Source organism: Anolis sagrei, chromosome 1, assembly GCF_037176765.1.
Source record: "Anolis sagrei isolate rAnoSag1 chromosome 1, rAnoSag1.mat, whole genome shotgun sequence".
NCBI lineage: Eukaryota > Metazoa > Chordata > Lepidosauria > Squamata > Dactyloidae > Anolis > Anolis sagrei.
In genome coordinates this window covers 32,781,741-32,798,979 of record NC_090021.1, presented here as the reverse complement: position 1 = coordinate 32,798,979, position 17,239 = coordinate 32,781,741, and the positions used below count along the sequence as shown (strand labels likewise).

Sequence of the window (17,239 nt, the reverse complement as noted above, 5' to 3'; positions counted from 1 at the left end):
CCACACAGGGCGAAAGGCAGGGTATAATGATAATAATAATAATAATAATAATAATAAGAAGAAGAAGAAGAAGAAGAAGAAGAAGAAGAAGAAGAAGAAGACGACGACGACGACGACGACGACGACTGAGAGAATTCTGGAGCACAATACTCCTGACCTCACAATCATGGATCGTCGATGTTACAATCCCAGGTGACAGGAGGATTGAAGAGAAACAACTGGAAAAGCTGACACGATATGAAGATTTAAAGATCGAACTGCAAAGACTCTGGCACAAATCAGTAAAGATGGTCCCAGTGGCCATCGGCACACAGGGGACAGTGCCTAAAGACCTTGGCCTGCCCTTAAACACAATCAGCACTGACAAGATTACCATCTACCAGTTGCAAAAGGCCACCCTACTTGGATCTGCACGCATTATTCGCCAACACATCACACAATCCTAGACACTTGGGAAGTGTCCAACGTGTGACCCAATACAACAGCCAGCAGAGTGATCTTGTCTGCTGTGGACTCATCTTGTAGTGTTTAAAATAAAAATAATAATAATTTCCTCCATGTACAGAAATCAACTGGATTGGTATCTGAGCCTTTTCATCCGCACTGGCAACCGGACTGCACTATCAATACCACTGGCTAGTTCAGGGTATGCTGTGTTCCATGAGAGCGAGTAACCATTATTTTGGACAAATGGCTTGTGAGGCCGCCTTCTACCTCTATGAGGCAACTGCCTCACACTAATGGTTAGGCCTGAATCTTAGGAACACAAAAGTTTCCGACCTGTAAATCAGTTGATTTGGCTTAGCTCCACTTTGCCATATTTGCTGACCATGCTTCCCTAGTAAAAGAGGGAGAAATGCTCTACCATAGTATAACTACCTTTAAAATTCTGGGATGCATCTTTCATTTGGGAAAAAAGCCTAAAATTCCTCAACTCAGGTGATGAGGACTGCTGAAGGTTATATCAAGCGTAAAGCATTGTAGATTCTCAGGAAGGCACAGAATGGCTAAACGTATTTTATACTGCTCTTTCCAAAGGAAGATTAAGAAGGAATGCAGCAAAAGTGTGTAAAAGAATGCCAACAGTAAAGAAAGTAGATGGGAAGAAATTCACCCTGTCATTATAACATTTCACCATTCATTGAAACTGAGCAGTGAGAGATTCGGGGCAGATAATGTTTCTGCACATAGCACAAATGACAAAATTCACTTTAATAAGATGATAGTGATGGCCCCCAAAATCAGTAGTTTTAATCAAAAATTAGACAAATTCATGGAAGACTCGACAAATTCATGAAGGTACCATCACAACTAATCTATGTCCCCTCTAGTATGAGAGGCAGTATGCCTTTGTTTATCAGTTGCTGTGGTCCATGACTCAGATCCTGGTTGTGAACTTGCTTCCCATAAGCAACTGGCCCTTATATGGATGGAAAACTGGGCAACGTTGACTTTTGATCTCAGCAAGTAAGGTTCTCTTCATGATATCTGCAGGAATTACTTCTTATTCTTCGGTAGTTGAGTGCCATTTTTATATCTCTGAAAGGTCACGTTAAAATGATAAAACACTCTTTGAAAAGTCCATAAATCTGTGAAAACATTTTTAAAAAGGAAGTCTTTTTATTTTTAAATGCAAATATCATAATGGGATATCTAACTACCATCTCCCAAACTGGAGTCATAAAATCAGAGTTGGGAGAGATCCCAAGGGCCATCAAGTCCAAACCCAGTCTGCCATGCAGGAATACACAATCAAAGCACTCCCGACACATGGTCATCCAGCCTCTGTTTAAAAATATCTAGAGAAGTGTTGAGTTTTTCCCTCACCACCCCCCCTCCCCAAGCAAAGTTACCAACATGTTCTTAAGTTCTGCTGGCACAACTACCATAATTGCAATAGATGAGGAGGAGAGTAGTCAGTGGGCGTAATCCACCTGAAACAAGTTCTTGGTAACTCAATTCAAAAGGATTGACAGATTCCAAGAAAAGTGCAGAAACCCATTAGTTTCAATTGTGGTATTTTACTGATGACAAGTAGAAGAGTATTTTAATTTTAGCTAAGATAACTGCAGGATTCTGGGAGTTGTAGTCCAAGTGAGCAATTTCCCTAAGTTCTAAGTGTAGCATGTCAACTTGTGAAACATTTCCAACTGTGTCTTAGTAGACCAATTTAATATAGGACACCTCTCTTTCAATTAAGCAGGTTTATTTGGAGGCTGTCTCCTCCTTAGGAGGGATACACAATACTAAAACAACATAAAAAGTTACTGTTTCAACAAAGAAACTGAATGACATAGAATTTGGGAACAGACAAAATGACATTTTCAAAAACAAGTGCCCATCCCCACATGCAAATAAAATCAGGAACTACTGAGTTCTCGTACCTACAGAATTTAAGAGGAACTTTCCGCACATAACCACAAAGTAAGACAAAAGAAAAAAAAACCATGATAACTGCTTGTCCACTAGAAAGGAAAGATGGCGGGAAAGACGGTTGATCAATATTCTCCTGGCTTGACTGTTACTGTTACTTCAGGTCAACTCCAACTTATGGAAACTCAATGACAGAGTTTTCTTGGCAAGACTTATTCAGAGGAGGTTTGCATTGCCTTCCACAAAGGTTCAAAGAGTATGAACAGCCCAAGACCTATGCATTTCTATGGCTAAGGGATATAAACCATGGTCTTCCAGAGCCCTAGTCCAGTATTCAAACCATTAAACCACACTGTCTTCCCATGGCTGATATATGGCAGGGCTTTTTTTATGGCCAAAGAGTATTTCATCCATCCAAATGCTCAAGGTTTTTTTATTTATTTATTTATTTATTTATTTGTGTCAGAAGCTACTTGAGAACAAGTCGCTTCTGGTGTGAGAAAATTGGCCAAGGGACGCTCGGATGTGATACCATCCTGCTGGGAGGCTTCTAGAGCTGACAAACGGGAGCTCACTCAATCTCACAGATTTGAACCAGCAACCTTCAGGTCAGCAACCCAACCTTCAGGTCAGCAGTCCAGCCGGTACAAGGGTTTAACCATTGCACCACCACGGCTCTTCTAGATCTGTTCAAAGTCACCACCTGCGATTCTACAGACTCAAAAACTCTGTACCAGCTGATTTATCTGCTTGTACAGATCAAACCTAAAATGTCTTAATCCACAAATGGGGAATATGGGTCTTCCAGGTGCTGTTAGTCCAGTAACTCTGTTTATGACCAATGAGAGTTTCAGCTCAACCATGTCTGGTAAACCAAAAGCTCAATGTAGTTCTTGTTTTAAAGAATCGTATCTACATGTGTTTATTCTGCATTCTAGTTCCTTGGTCCAAGTTACATGACTTAAAGCAATCATTATCCGGCTGAGAGAAAAGACTTCCTGCCTTGTAGTGACTTCAAACACAATATTCACTTGAGGTTAAAGAGTTAGTGCTTTAAAACAAACAATAAAGCCCAAGATAACAATAGCAGGATTATTCTCTTCAAACTTTTGGCAGACGATATGCACCCACTATGATGTTACATTGCATGATACTATGAGACAATTTTCATTTCATCCCCACATGGAAATATACATGTATATATATATTATATGTCAAGTATTGCAGAAGCACCAAGTTATTTTATTTAGCATGTGTTATTAATACGTTATTCTTTGCCCATTCCACAACTTCCTACCCATCTCAGCTTTACCTAGCTTAGGGAAGAAGGCTATTGAGGCTGTAAAAAAGGACTACTTTTAACTGGTATATACAACAGGTACTGGCATGGACAACTGGAGTTCCACACTATCGTCACTTTAAAAATAAGTAAACCTAAAGAGCTTGTGTGTGTTTCACACAGTTTCCCATAAAGGAACTAAATGTGATCACAAGTTCGGTTTTGCTGCCCAGACTTTACTCTTGTGTTGATCTCCTGCTTGTCATGCCTTCCCCATCTCAACCCCAAGTGGCTGACAGTAGTGCTAATGGGATAAAAAAATCTATGGCAACACGACACTACTTGTTTCCAAAACACTGCAGAAAATGGGATGCAATGTTGCAGAAGGACAGACGGGAAGCAATGTTCTAGACTTGTAATCGTTCTCCCATTTCTTTCCAGCCTCCAAGAAGGCTGATTTCAGTGCTCAGTAGTGCAGATCCCACCTGACTTTTGCCAAGTCATTCATTCTGGTTGAAACAGTCCTCTCTTTTCTGGTGCAATCGTCCCAATTTTCAATTTTATTCAGCCTCGCCTAAGACATCTAAAGGCTTTTACAGTGGCAGCAAGCCAAAAAAGGGTTCTTTGTCCAAAGCCAGAAGCACAGGCAGAAGTCCCATGAGACGTTTCACTTTGTTAACTCCGCCCAGTCGATAAGGGCAAAAAATGGATGAGATTTGATGTCGTCAACTCCAGCAATTCCAGCACCAAGACGCTCTCCAGAATTGAACTGCAAAAGCTTTGAGACAAAGCACAGTTAGAATAGTGGACAGCTCAGTAAATCAAACAGATCTGATGCATAGTTAAGGTAGATTGTAGTTATAGTCCAATAACATCCAAAGGACTAGAGAATCCCTAAATCTGGAATTAATAAAAACAAATGCCAAGGTAAAGGTAAAGGTTTCCCCTTGAAATTAAGTCTAGCTCTGGGGGTGGTGCTCATTTCCATTTCTAAACCGGCATTGTCTGTAGACACCTGCAAGGTCATGTGGCCAGCATGACTGCATGGAACACCGTTACCTTCCCACAGAAGCGGTACCTATTGATCTACTCACATTTGCATGTCTCCGAACTGCTAGGTTGCCAGAAGCTTACACTAACAGCAGGGGCTCACTCTACTTTTGGTCAGCAAGTTCAGCAGCTCAGCAGTTTATATGTAGGCATGGTTGTGTGCAAAGCTAATGTTTTTAGCATCTTTTGCACAAAATAGTTTTCTGCCTTCTCACATATAAAAAGGATGCTATACAAATATTTTACAAAAAATGTCCCCAAATATGCAAAGTTTTGATGTGGTTGACAATTTTTTATTGGGTATATCAATCTGTTAACACATATTTTCATACCAAGGGCAAATAAAGATGCAAGTCTTCCATACATGCCTACCTAGTACCTACCTAGGAAAAAGGAGAGAGATATAACATGCACACTCTGTGACTTTTATAAGAACACCAGGATCATTTTGGCTACTTCCTCCCCTCTCACAGGCTTCAACTTGAACAAAATAACCATATATACTTTATTATAAGCCTAGTTTTTCAGCACATTTTCAATGCTGAAAAAGCCCCCCTCTGCTTATATTCAAGTGAGAGCCCTGGCGAGAAGGCTTGGGCATGAAAGAAGGCCTTTGCATGGCTTCTGCCAGTTGTGCGTCTCCTCCCCTTTTGATACAGCAACCCAGCTGGGTCTCTGTGCCAAGAGAGAGGAGAGGAAGGCACACAGTTTCTCCTCTCCTCTTGGCACAGCAACCCAACTGGGTTGGTGTGCCAAGATGGGAGGAGAAGAAGGCACATGGCTCTTCAGCAAAGCACCATCCCGCCAGGCTGGGCCAGCTGGGTTGCTGTGCCGAGTAGTGAGGAGAAGCTGCACTCCTTCCTCTTTTTCCTTCTCAGCACAGTGACCCAGCTGGGTTTCTGTGCCAAGAGAGGAAGGCGCATGGCCTCTCACAGCAACTGCTCTTATGCCAAGAGGAGAAGCTGTGTGCCTCAATTAATGTAATTTTATTGGTATCTATTTTATTTTGAAATTTACCAGTAGCTACAGCATTTCCCACCTTACGCTTATACTCGAGTCAGTAAGTTTTCTCAGATTTTTGTGGCAAAAATAAGGTGCCTCAGCTTGTATTCAGGCTGGCTTATACTCGAGTATATACGGTAGCTTGGGCAATGCTGGGAGTACCAGCACACTTCCCTCCTATTCACTGGTTGTGTTCTAATTCTCATTTTAATATTGTAGTGCACTAGATCCTTAGATATTTATTAGATTATATGTTAATTTTTAAAGCTCCAAGCCCCACCTGCAATCTTAGCTTGCATAGCCATTTAAAATCCTGGAGATGAAGAGGCATCCAGAATCTCTTCAACACTTTTTAAAGGGAGCAGATTATGGGCAACATTATGAAAACTAAGTAGCTTGTTTATTTTGTGCTGAAAAAATCTACAATATATTCAGACAAGGGTGGGGGGATGAATATATGTAGAAACTGAAGCCGGCTCTTCATATCTGCAAATTCCGATGGAGAATGATTGCTTGAAAGGAAGTAACCAGCAAAGAGGCATGAAAATATTTACCAAGGATAAAGGAGCTGAAGTTTACATTTTGCTATCTTATGAGACTGTCGCATTCTAAATAAACAGTTCAAAAGAATAATTTCATTTCTGGGTTTCCTCTAAAGAACTGACTAAAGGATAATGCAACACCCTACCTCCAATTGTCATTTAGGAGTACTCGGTATTCTTTGGGGCACATGCCTTCAAACACAGACACCCGATACTCAAAGTGAGAAATTTCCCCATAAAATGTATTCATTTGCACATCTTAAGTTGGCTCCGCCACTTAAAATCTCCCTAACCTCCCTTGGTAAAGATAAGGCAGATAGCAAAACAAGCCTCTTTTGTGAATATACATGAGCCGGCAGATAAGCAGCCGCAGTCATTGTCACTCTGCCATCCTCTGGAAAAATGTAACAAGTGACAGCAGGTGGTGAAGTTAAGGGCAAAGAAATTTATGTTCTGAAGGTTTCCCCCTTTGCAAGAAAAAGAACTTTAATCTTTGAAAGCAAATGCAGAATAAATTGCACTAGATCTACATGGATAGAAAACACGTTGGTTTATTATGCTGGCTGGGACAACCTTTGAGAAATACCTTGTAGACAGAGTGCCAGTTCAGACAGCCTGAAGCACTTCATTGGAAATCTTTAGACAAATGGAATTAAATAATAAGACTTCTGAATTGGAGAGTTGGCTAGATAAAGAGAAGTTTTTTGGTGGTGTTTTCTTTCCCCTCTAAATGAGGTCACTGGTTTTGGAAGCCGTGTCACAGGACACATTTGGCACAATGTTCCTCTCCTAGGCATTTAGTGATGGGTTGACCCAAGCAACCTATGAGGGGGTGGAAGAGGAAAATCACAATGACAAATGACTGGCCATGCCAAGAGCCCCTTTTTCCTTTTCCTGACAAAGCTTCCTCAAAGAATGAATGGTAGTTTCCTTGGATAGACATACAACAGAAGGTTGATTTACTAGCCAATGAAGCAGACCCTTCCACCGAAAAGTCATCCACGTGCAGCCGAGGGCTGGGACAGCTTCCTGTTCAAACCCCGGCGACTTTGAACTTGGGAGGAGGGAAATAGCAAATGACTGGGCTTAATGGTCTCAGAGGAACTGAACGTTGCTATGTATTTATTTAATAAAAGCTTTCAAAGATGCCAGTGGTAAAATTCCATTTATTTTCAACCCCTTTTGCTAAGAGGAAGCCACAAATGGGTGAATCAAGTAAGGGGTGATTTTTTAAATTAAGTGAGGTTAAGTTATGGGTGAATTTATCACGATACCACATGAGTTATAAACTATCCCATGCACAATGGATAGGTTTGGATCACTCATTACAGGAGATCCACTTAAAGATCAGTGAAATCAGTAGGGCTTTGCAATAAGTTCACACTCTTGCTATGTTTGCAGCTGTAAAAATCTCTTATTCCATTCTCTGTTATTCTTTAAACCTCTTCCCATGAATCATGCTTTAAAACAGAGTTGAGGAAATTCTGGCCTTCAAAGTAGTTTGAATTATAATGCCCAGAATCCCTTACAATTGGCCTTGCTGGCTGAAGCTTCTAGGACAGTGGTTCTCAACTTATGGGTCTCCAGGTGTTTTGGCCTTCAACTCTGAGAAATCCTAACAACTGGTAAACTGGCTGGGATTTCTGGGAGTTGTAGTCCAAAACACCTGGGAACACACAGGTTGAGACCACTGTTCTGGGACTTGGAAATTCCTGGTTGAAGGGTCAAAGGTTTTTCTTTTGGCAACTATCCAGTTTTACCTGCATAACCAATATGATTGGCATTCTCCTAATAATATCCATAAAGTTGAGTCCGATATATGATGTGTGCATGTGTGTTTGTTTGTTTGGTCAGTAATGGAGATGTTGATATTTTCTTACTCCTTCACAACAACCCAAGCCTCCTATCTGGACAAGAGATGGAAAGGCTTGGGAAAAACCTGGAAAAAATGAGGTTTTTCTTCCCGTTTTCCCCCCATTTTTCCGTACTCCCACCCCTCATTTTCTGGATTTTTTCCCCAGACCTTCCCATTTCTAGCCTGGACACATCATTTAGCTGCTGCATCCCACCCCTCCCCATGGTCATTCAGTGATTAATGAGAGTGGAGTAGATTGTGGTGTATCTGGTTATATCCCTATAGTTAGACACAAAATTATTGCAAAATTCACTGAAACCCCCCAGAGTCTGCCTATGGGTATTCCCTGTAGTAACCTACTGATGTGAAAGCTGGACCTTAGGGAAGGCTGAGCGAAGGAAGATAGATGCTTTTGAGCTGTGGTGTTGGAGGAAAGTTCTGAGAGTGCCTTGGACTGCGAGAAGATCCAACCAGTCCATCCTCCAGGAAAAAAAGCCCGACTGCTCATTGGCAGGAAGGATACTAGAGACAAAGTTGAAATACTTTGGCCACATCATGAGGAGACAGCAAAGCCTAGAGAAGACAATTATGCTGGGGAAAGTGGAAGGCAAAAGGAAGAGGGGCCGACCAAGGACAAGATGGATGGATGGCATCCTTGAAGGGACTGGACTGACCTTGAAGGAACTGGGGGTGGTGACAGCCGACAGGGAGCTCTGGAGTGGGCTGGTTCATGAGGTCACGAAGAGTCGGAGACGACTGAACGAATGAACAACAATGGGAACATAGATAGACATTATCCAACCTCATTGTTCTCAATCAGGCAATTAATGCTGGAGAGATATAGCATAACACAGAACAGTGTAACATGCAGAACCCATATGTTCTGCCATGCAGGATCTTGGCCTATGATATCATGGACTTTTATGGGCATATCATTTGTGTAGACTGCTCTGCTGGCCACCCATTTGTCAAGTCTTTGATACTTTTGTTCCTTTTAAAGAACAGGTGCAGTTCTATCTGCTTCTGTTTCTCTGAAATGCTAAACAAAGATAAGGAGCTTCTTATCTTTGTTTAGCGGGGAGATGCAAAACAGAAATCCCACTAAGATAACCTACAGAACACTAAGTATATTTTCTGATTTGAATTCTTAAGGGTCTGTCCAGTATAGTTCAAACACGACAGGAAACCAGGGAATTACCTGCTGAAGAAGTGATCTGGCCTCTTCCGAGATGTGATCTGGCAAATTCAAACAGGTATGGGTATTTATTCCTGCTGGATGGCACTCTACCAAGGTCTAGAGTCAACCGACAAGAAATGTGATGCATTAGTGAAACAAAGTAATAATAGGAAAAATAGGTAATATACGTCACCATACTTATAAGTGTACTGTCTTTTTTTCTTTTAAGATAACGATTAACATTCATGAATTTTCTCACATGCAAGCTTGGGAGCCTGATCGACTGGATGAACTCCAGAGAATAATCAGGGGAAACATCTCAAGATGATTGAAGAATGGTTGTTTTTTTTTTTTAATCATGATTGCATCTTCTCCTATCTGCTGGGGAGGCCCTTCTCTCGCTCCCACCTCCATCACAAGCAAGGTTAGTGGGGATAAGGGAGAGGGCCTTCTTGGTGGTGGCCTCCAGATATGGAACTCTCTTTCCAGGGAGATTAGATTAGCACTCACCCTGTCCACTTTCTGTAAAGACCTAAAACCGTGGATGTTCCAATATGCCTTCGATTAATTGGTTCACTAGATGAATTGGCCCTTCCAGCCTTAACTTAATTTTCATCTCTTGCACTTTACTATTGTCCCTGTCCTGTAGTTGTAGTGCACCAGTTTGACTTGGCCCTTCCAGCCCTAACTTATCATTTGGCTCTTGCATTTTTCTATCAGCCCTATTCTTGCAGTTGTATTGCACAAGTCACTGCCCCACTCCCTAGTTTTGAAATGTCCAATAAGCTCAGCTATTGGTTGCTGTATGATGAAGTATGTTTTATGATGTTTGTATATGTATTTTTATCATGCTTATTTTAACTCTGTTTGTTTAGGCTTGGTCCTCATGTAAGCCGCCCCGAGTCCCTTCGGGGAGATGGTGGCAGGACACAAAAATAAAGTTGTTGTTGTTGTTGTTTCTGTCTTTCCCTCTCTATATATTCTTAAGTTTGTTAACTCTTGTGCAATGAATGCTTATTGGTATTACGGTAGTTCCAAGAGAATTGATAGTTTCTCAGAGGCCTAAGTTCTGTCTCTCAAAAGACATAACTGAATCCAATTTTAGTTTAACTGTCCTCTCATGGCCAAAGACGTCGATCTCACCTGGGAGATGTTCTAGGAAGACCTGCCACCAACTATGATTTAAAAAGAATCACTTTCTTCTAATTAAATATTTGTATTAAAATACCAGCTTGCCTTGTACCCAAAACTTCAATATGGCTGGCAGATTTTTATTGAAGGAGTTGTGAGAATTTGGTAGTGAATGTGAAAAACTGGGGAATGATTACATAGGGTTTTTTTCATGTCAGAAGTGACTTGAGAAACTGCAAGTCGCTTCTGGTGTGAGAGAATTGGCCGTCTACAAGAACATTGCCCAGGGGACGCCCAGATGTTTGATGTTTTACCATCCTGTGGGAGGTTTCGCTCATGTCCCTGCAGGAGAAGCTAGAGCTCAACAGAAAGGAGCTTACCCTGCTCCCCAGATTCGAACCACTAACCTGTCAGTCAACCAGTCCTCCTGGCACAAGGGTTTAACCTATTGCGCCATCAGGAGATTACATAGTTGAATTCCTTCCTCTGTTCTGTTTATATGATAAGAAGTGGGGGAAGAGGCACAGGCTCCATTAAGTGGGTAGCTTGCCTTGACTCTGTCTTCATATATACTCCAACCTCTCATCATCTCCAAGGAAAATGGTGATGGCCAAGAGTAATTCCCCACCCATCACAATCTCAAACAGATGCAGAAGATATAACCTTCCCTGCTGGCTAGGATTTTTTAGAAGTTTCTGGACACTGTTGTCCCCACACAAGCCCTGTCCCTTAGCCAAAGAATACATATATGTAGCAAAACAATGCAACATCATCAGTTGATCTGAATGTTAAAGAATTCTGCGTGCTATAGAGGTTTGCATCTTGTCCTTTAGTAAATAATAATGTGGATATCCCTTGCCATACATCTTTTGCTCTATAATTATCTGCAGTGTCTTACCCTCCCAGTAATAAGTTCAAAGAGAAGGGCACCCAGACTCCACCAGTCACAAGCTTCCGTTTCTTCAAAGACAACACCAACTTCTGAATAAAAGACATTTGCAATTAAAATGCAAGGATCAAGTACACCTTCAAATGCATATTTACAAGGAGAATGTAATGCTGATGGAGCATATCTGAAATTAGGATTGTTACCCCGCTCCTGAGTGCTACGACTTTTTTTCCCCAGCACAGCCACGCACCATTATGTGTGTGCATGTGCTTTCAAACGTCCTCTATTGACTTAAGGCAATTCCATAAATTTCAGAGGATTTCCTTAGACAAGGAATATTTAGAGGTGGTTTTGCCAGTTCCTTCCTCTGAAATATAGCCTACAGTGCCTGGTATTGATTGGTGGCCTTCCATCAAGTACTAACCAGAGCTGACTCTGCTTAGCTTCCAAGATCAGATGGGATCTAGTGCCTTTAGGGTCATTATAGACAAAATAATGTGCACTTCAGATAAGGATATCAATTAAGTGCTAAGACTTAATATGTTTTGACATACTTATGCATGCATATACATTTGCATGAACACACAAACACAATTCCTGCCAAATGTAATTCTGGAAACATAGCTGCCCCCTCTTGTTGTCTGTCTTTGCAGCAATACAATTTGAAGAGAAATGCCCTTCTCCTTTCACAGCAGAGGCAGGAGGAGCATGCACCCAAGAGGCTATTTCAGTGTCTTGTACAAGGAGCGTCGCTTAAGTGCTTGCAGTAATGGTAAAAGGACAAGAGTACAGAGCTCATTGAGTAGCCTTGAGAAAGCATTTACCTCTCAGCAACAAAGGATGACAGGTTTTTAGCAAGTTAGCAATGTTGTTTTTTTTCATGATTCTCCCACCTTGCTGCCCATCTTGAGATTCTAAGATAGGGCAGCGTACAAACCAAGATATAAGAAATTACGCATTGGGGGGGTTATTGAGAGGATTCTGCTTATGAACAGATCTGGTGATGATTAGGAACAAAATTGTGGTTTTCTGGGGAGAAATCTCTGATGTTGTGGGAAGAGATTGCCCTGTAAGGATCAGAATGTGGTGTGCTCCATACATTCAACCCACTTACATTCAATTTCACAGCTGAATGCATGGAAGATCCAGGCTACCAGGTTTCCTTTTTTGTTTTCTTTCTTTCTTTCTTTTTTATTCCTTGAAATGATAGTAACAGGCAAGGCTTTGGATGCTCCTGCATTTATATTTAGTTACCCCATTTTATGAGAACTGTTAAAGCCCATGGGCACTTCTAAATAGATTCAAAACTCAAAACAGTAATTTATATTATATGATTCTATTTATTTATTTATTTCCTTACTTACTTACTTACTTACTTACTTACTTAATTTGTATCCCACCTTTCTCCCAATATAGGGTCTCATCTGTGGGGGATTCTGTCCTGGCTGGACCACAGTTAGGTGAAACCATGGATATGAAACCATGGAATGCCACTGAATTCCCTCAATTCCAGTTCCAACATACCTTTTTTTTTTCATGTCAGGAGCGACTTGAGAAACTGCAAGTCGCTTCTGGGGTGAGAAAATTGGCCATCTGCAAGGACATTGCCCAGGGGACACCTGGATGTTTTACCATCCTGTGGGAGGCTTCTCTCATGTCTCTGCATGGGGAGCTGGGTCACCCCGCTCCCTGGATTCCAACTGCTGACCTTTCAGTCAGCAGTCCTGCTGGCACAAGGGTTTAACCCATTGCGCCACCGGGGGCTCCAGCCAACATACCATAAATTCATATTAGATGATGCAGATTCCTAGAAAAATAGCTTTTCTAGGAATTTGCTAGGTCCTCCAACACAACTGTATGATAACTTTGGGGGGAAGTATACCATAGAATTGCCAGGAGAACCTAACAAATGCTGGAGTGACTATTTCTCCCTCAACAGACACAAGTAATTGAAACGGCAGGTATGCGTTCTACAGTTATGGGGGTCTAACTGTTCTGGATTAATACCCTATACTTTTTAAAAAATTTTTTTAAAGGCAACATAATTATCACTCAACTTTCACCAAAGCCAGTCATAACTAGGATTACTTTTTGACTCCATAGTAAACACCATAGAGTTCACTAAGTCTTATGTTCAAATCACTGGACAGAACGTTATCCCTTGGATGCTTTTTCTTAATGACTTTTTATTTTACTCTTCCATCTCCTAGCATCTCTATTCTCATAGCTTGGGCTTTTCGAAATTGCACTTTCCACTTTCAGAATTAAAAGGATGGTATTTTCCTTAATCAAGGAAAAAGCTTCAGGTAAACATTTGCTGTACACTCTGCCTTCCTTTGAATGGGTCCTATTGAATGGCCTATTGCTAGTAATAGACTCAGTACATCAAGTTAGTATGGTTACCTTTACTCACAAAATGCATCACGGAGGGAAATTAGAAAAATATAGATAGTGAAGAGCTTTCAAGTGATGCATAATCCAACCAGCTAAATATGATTCTTCATGGAGAAAAAGCTCTCCAGTCCTCATCCACCAAAAGAGAGCTTTAACACTGCCATTCATCTAAACCCAAATACTGGTTCTTAATAATGAAGCCATTGCATTCACATCAGCCAAGTCATTCACTCAGTAAACACTAATGACCTACAAACTTAAGTGACTAGTGGGGTTGCTTTCCTATCACAGCAATTATTTCTAGCAGGATCTCGGCATTCTTAGTATCAGCAAAGGGGAGAATATGCAATACTCTATTTGGATTTGGACCAATTATGAACAAATAACAAGTCAGACAACCGCTAGTTCATTTTGATCTGCAGGTTTTCAAAAAGAAAGGTTTCCTGGTCGAAGTGAAGGTATTAGGATCTCAACCTGGGACATCTGACATACAAAGCATATACTCCACTGCTGAGCTCAGACTCTTCCTCGTTCAATTCTCTAATTCCTTCACAGTTTTATAATCCCATATTTATATTGTGGATGACTTCATGTATTCTGATGTTACCAAGCATTTTCCAGCTATTACCAATGTGCCCTGCACAAGTATTCATCTTGTTTCAACATCTCCACATTTTGTGTTATGACTTGGTGCTGATATGGATTAACTGGCACTGTAAATACTTGACGTACAAAAGACACTAAACAAGATGCAAAATCTTGACATTGCAACGCAAAGCTTCATGAAACTAAATGAAAACTGTTTCTTGGTGTTAAGAGTGATTCCTTCTGGAAGATATACCAGTTGTTCATATACCTTTTTCAAATGTAATTTACTAACGAATAGTGATATGCATTTCACATCTTGGCAACGTTCTTTTGGAAATTACAGCTTCCAGAATCTTAGAACTATCACAGTCACTGGGCCCGGGATTCCAGGAAAGTCCCAGAGAAGTAGCTTTTCCCAGCTCTGACCAATTCACTCAAGGTGCATCTACACTGTTGAATTAATGCAGCTTGGCACCACTTGAACTGCCATGGCTTAACACTCCAAAATCCTAGGCAATGTAGTTTGGTGAGGCACTAGTACTCTTTGGCAGAGAGGGCAAAGGATCATGTAAAACTACAGCATCCATAATGCTATAACATGAAGCCATGGCCATCAAACTTCATTAATTCTATGGTGTTGATATGGTATAAATTACCTTACTTCCAGTCTTACTGTTTCTCTTCTGATAGTTCATAACTAGGATGTAAGTATTTCCTAATCCTGTACTCTGAATAACTTTCTCCACATAAAAAAGACTATCACAGTAATGCCCTTGTATCTGCAGTAGTTATGGTTATGTGAAATACAACCAAATTCAATTAAATTACCTTACTTCCAGTCATAGCATATCATAGAGGGACACTGGAGGACACAGAAATTCCTAGAGGAGTATCCTCTTAGAATGTGCTAGGACTTCCAAGCGCAATAACATCCAGGGGATGTGTTGCCTGGAGGACCTAGCAAATTCTTAAAAAGACTTTTTCCCCTCCAGCACAGGTATGTAAACCTACAGATATGGGTTCCACAGTTATGAGAGTTAAGGGAAGATCTACAAGTCACTCTAGACACCTATGCAGGAGCATACAAGAAGCTCGGTCTCTCGCTGAACATCAAGAAAACCAAAGCTCTCTTCCAGCAGGCACCAGCCAATCCCTCTCTAATGCCAAAAATACAGCTTAATTGTGTTACATTAGAAAATGTTGATCATTTCTGCTACCTTGGCAGCCACCTCTCATCAAAAGTCAACATTGACACTGAAATACAACACCACATGAGAGTGCAGCATTTTTCCAAATGAAGCAGAGAGTGTTTGAGGACCAGGACAAGGGAGACCAAGGTGCTTGTTTATAAAGCTACTGTTCTCCCAACCCTGCAAAATGTGGACTGACTAGAGACATCACACTCAACTCCTGGAATGATTCCATCAGTGTTGCCTCTGAAAAATCCTGCAAATCTCTTGGGAAGACAGGTGGACAAATGTCAGCGTACTGGAAGAAGCAAAGACCACCAGCACTGAAGTGATGCTCCTACGGCATCAACACCACTGGAGTGGCCACATTGTCCAAATGCCCGATCACCGTTTCCCAAAGCAGTTACTATATTCCCAACTCAAGAAGGGGAAATGTAACATTGGTAGACAGAAAAAGAGATTTAAAGACAGACTCAAAGTCAACCTTAAAAACTGTGGCAACTGGGAAGCCCTGGCCCTTGAATGCTCTAACTGGAGGTCAGCTGTGACCAGCAGTGCTGCAGAATTTGAAGAGGCACGAATGAAGGGCAAAAGGGAGAAACGCACCAAGAGGAAGGCATGTCAAGCCAACTCTGACCAGGACAGCTTTCCACATGGAAAGCGATGTCATCACTGCAGGATAACATGGAGATCAAGAACAGGGCTCCACAGACACCTACAAACCCACCGCCAAGACACCAGACTTGAAGGACCATCATCCTTGGGCTATGAGAAGGCTTACTATATTCTTCTTCAGGATAGGCAAGCAGCACAAAAAGCTTCCAGTTTATGTATCTGCATCATTCTGTTTTCAAGGAGATGCTGAAGGTATACTTTTCCCCCAGATTTTCTCTTGGCAGGGGAATACTTTCTCCTGATAAAAGTAGCCTTGCACTTCATTCAGTTTCTCCTGCTGTGCTCATATCCAGAGCAGCAATAACGTATTCACATCACTTTCCATGCCATTATCGAGCCCAAGATCAAAGCCACTGGGCCCTAAACACACAGCACAGAAATCCTCTAGCTCACTGACTTCCCACAACTTTGCTTACGAGAAACAGACTGGATATAACATTAGCAAGGATTTATTCTGCACCACGTGTATTTATGGACCTCACTGCCTGCCTGTGCTTCTGCCTTCTCTACCTCTAGCTCTAATCCTGTTTTCCTCCCATTCCACATTCAATGCTTGCTATCCTTGATCTATGGACTGCCAACTTGGAGCCCTTCCTTGGCCTCAATCTTGGCCTGAATCACACCTTGCACCATCCTGTCCACATGGCAGGCTAAAATCAGAACAAGGCTGTTCTGCCAAAAATTCCAGATCCTCTTTGGATTTTGTCTCCCACTGGCTTGTCTTCTCCATGCTTCTCCCTTATCCTGCCCTGGAAAAAATACTTTGGAACTTTCTTTTGAATCTCTATCATTATGTTTAAAAGCAAAGCTTATGCACACATTTTATAGGTTTGTTTAAATAAAGAAAACAAGAGATATCCATTCTCACCATAATGAACGAAAGCCTGGAATATGGGGAGCATTTAATTGAAATTGCACGAGCATGTCTGCTCTGCGAAAGAAAGGGAAAATATCCTCCATGTGCTCAAAGAGATTAACAGGGAGGGTAGAGATCTTTCTTTTTCTTCCTGCTAGCTACTCCAAGATGGTTTTTAACACTTCCTCTAAAGCCATCTGGCAATATGAAAAGGACAAAGTTGTTTAGCGCTGTGTTA

General features: G+C 41.4%; 1 protein-coding gene across 2 annotated transcripts in view; it reads right to left on the bottom strand.

Moving 5' to 3' along the window:
* Positions 1-2,189: 2,189 nt before the first annotated feature.
* The window catches only part of RPS6KC1 (ribosomal protein S6 kinase C1), a 122,797-nt gene continuing 107,747 nt past the window's right edge, over positions 2,190-17,239 (bottom strand). For both annotated transcript variants that reach the window (XM_060754289.2, XM_060754290.2), the window contains 3 exons: positions 11,308-11,390; positions 9,300-9,395; positions 2,190-4,430 (listed from right to left, as the gene is read on the bottom strand). In XM_060754289.2, coding sequence (XP_060610272.2) covers positions 4,320-4,430; positions 9,300-9,395; positions 11,308-11,390 — 290 coding nt within the window. In that variant the 3' untranslated portion in view covers positions 2,190-4,319. The remainder of the gene's footprint in view (positions 4,431-9,299; positions 9,396-11,307; positions 11,391-17,239) is intronic.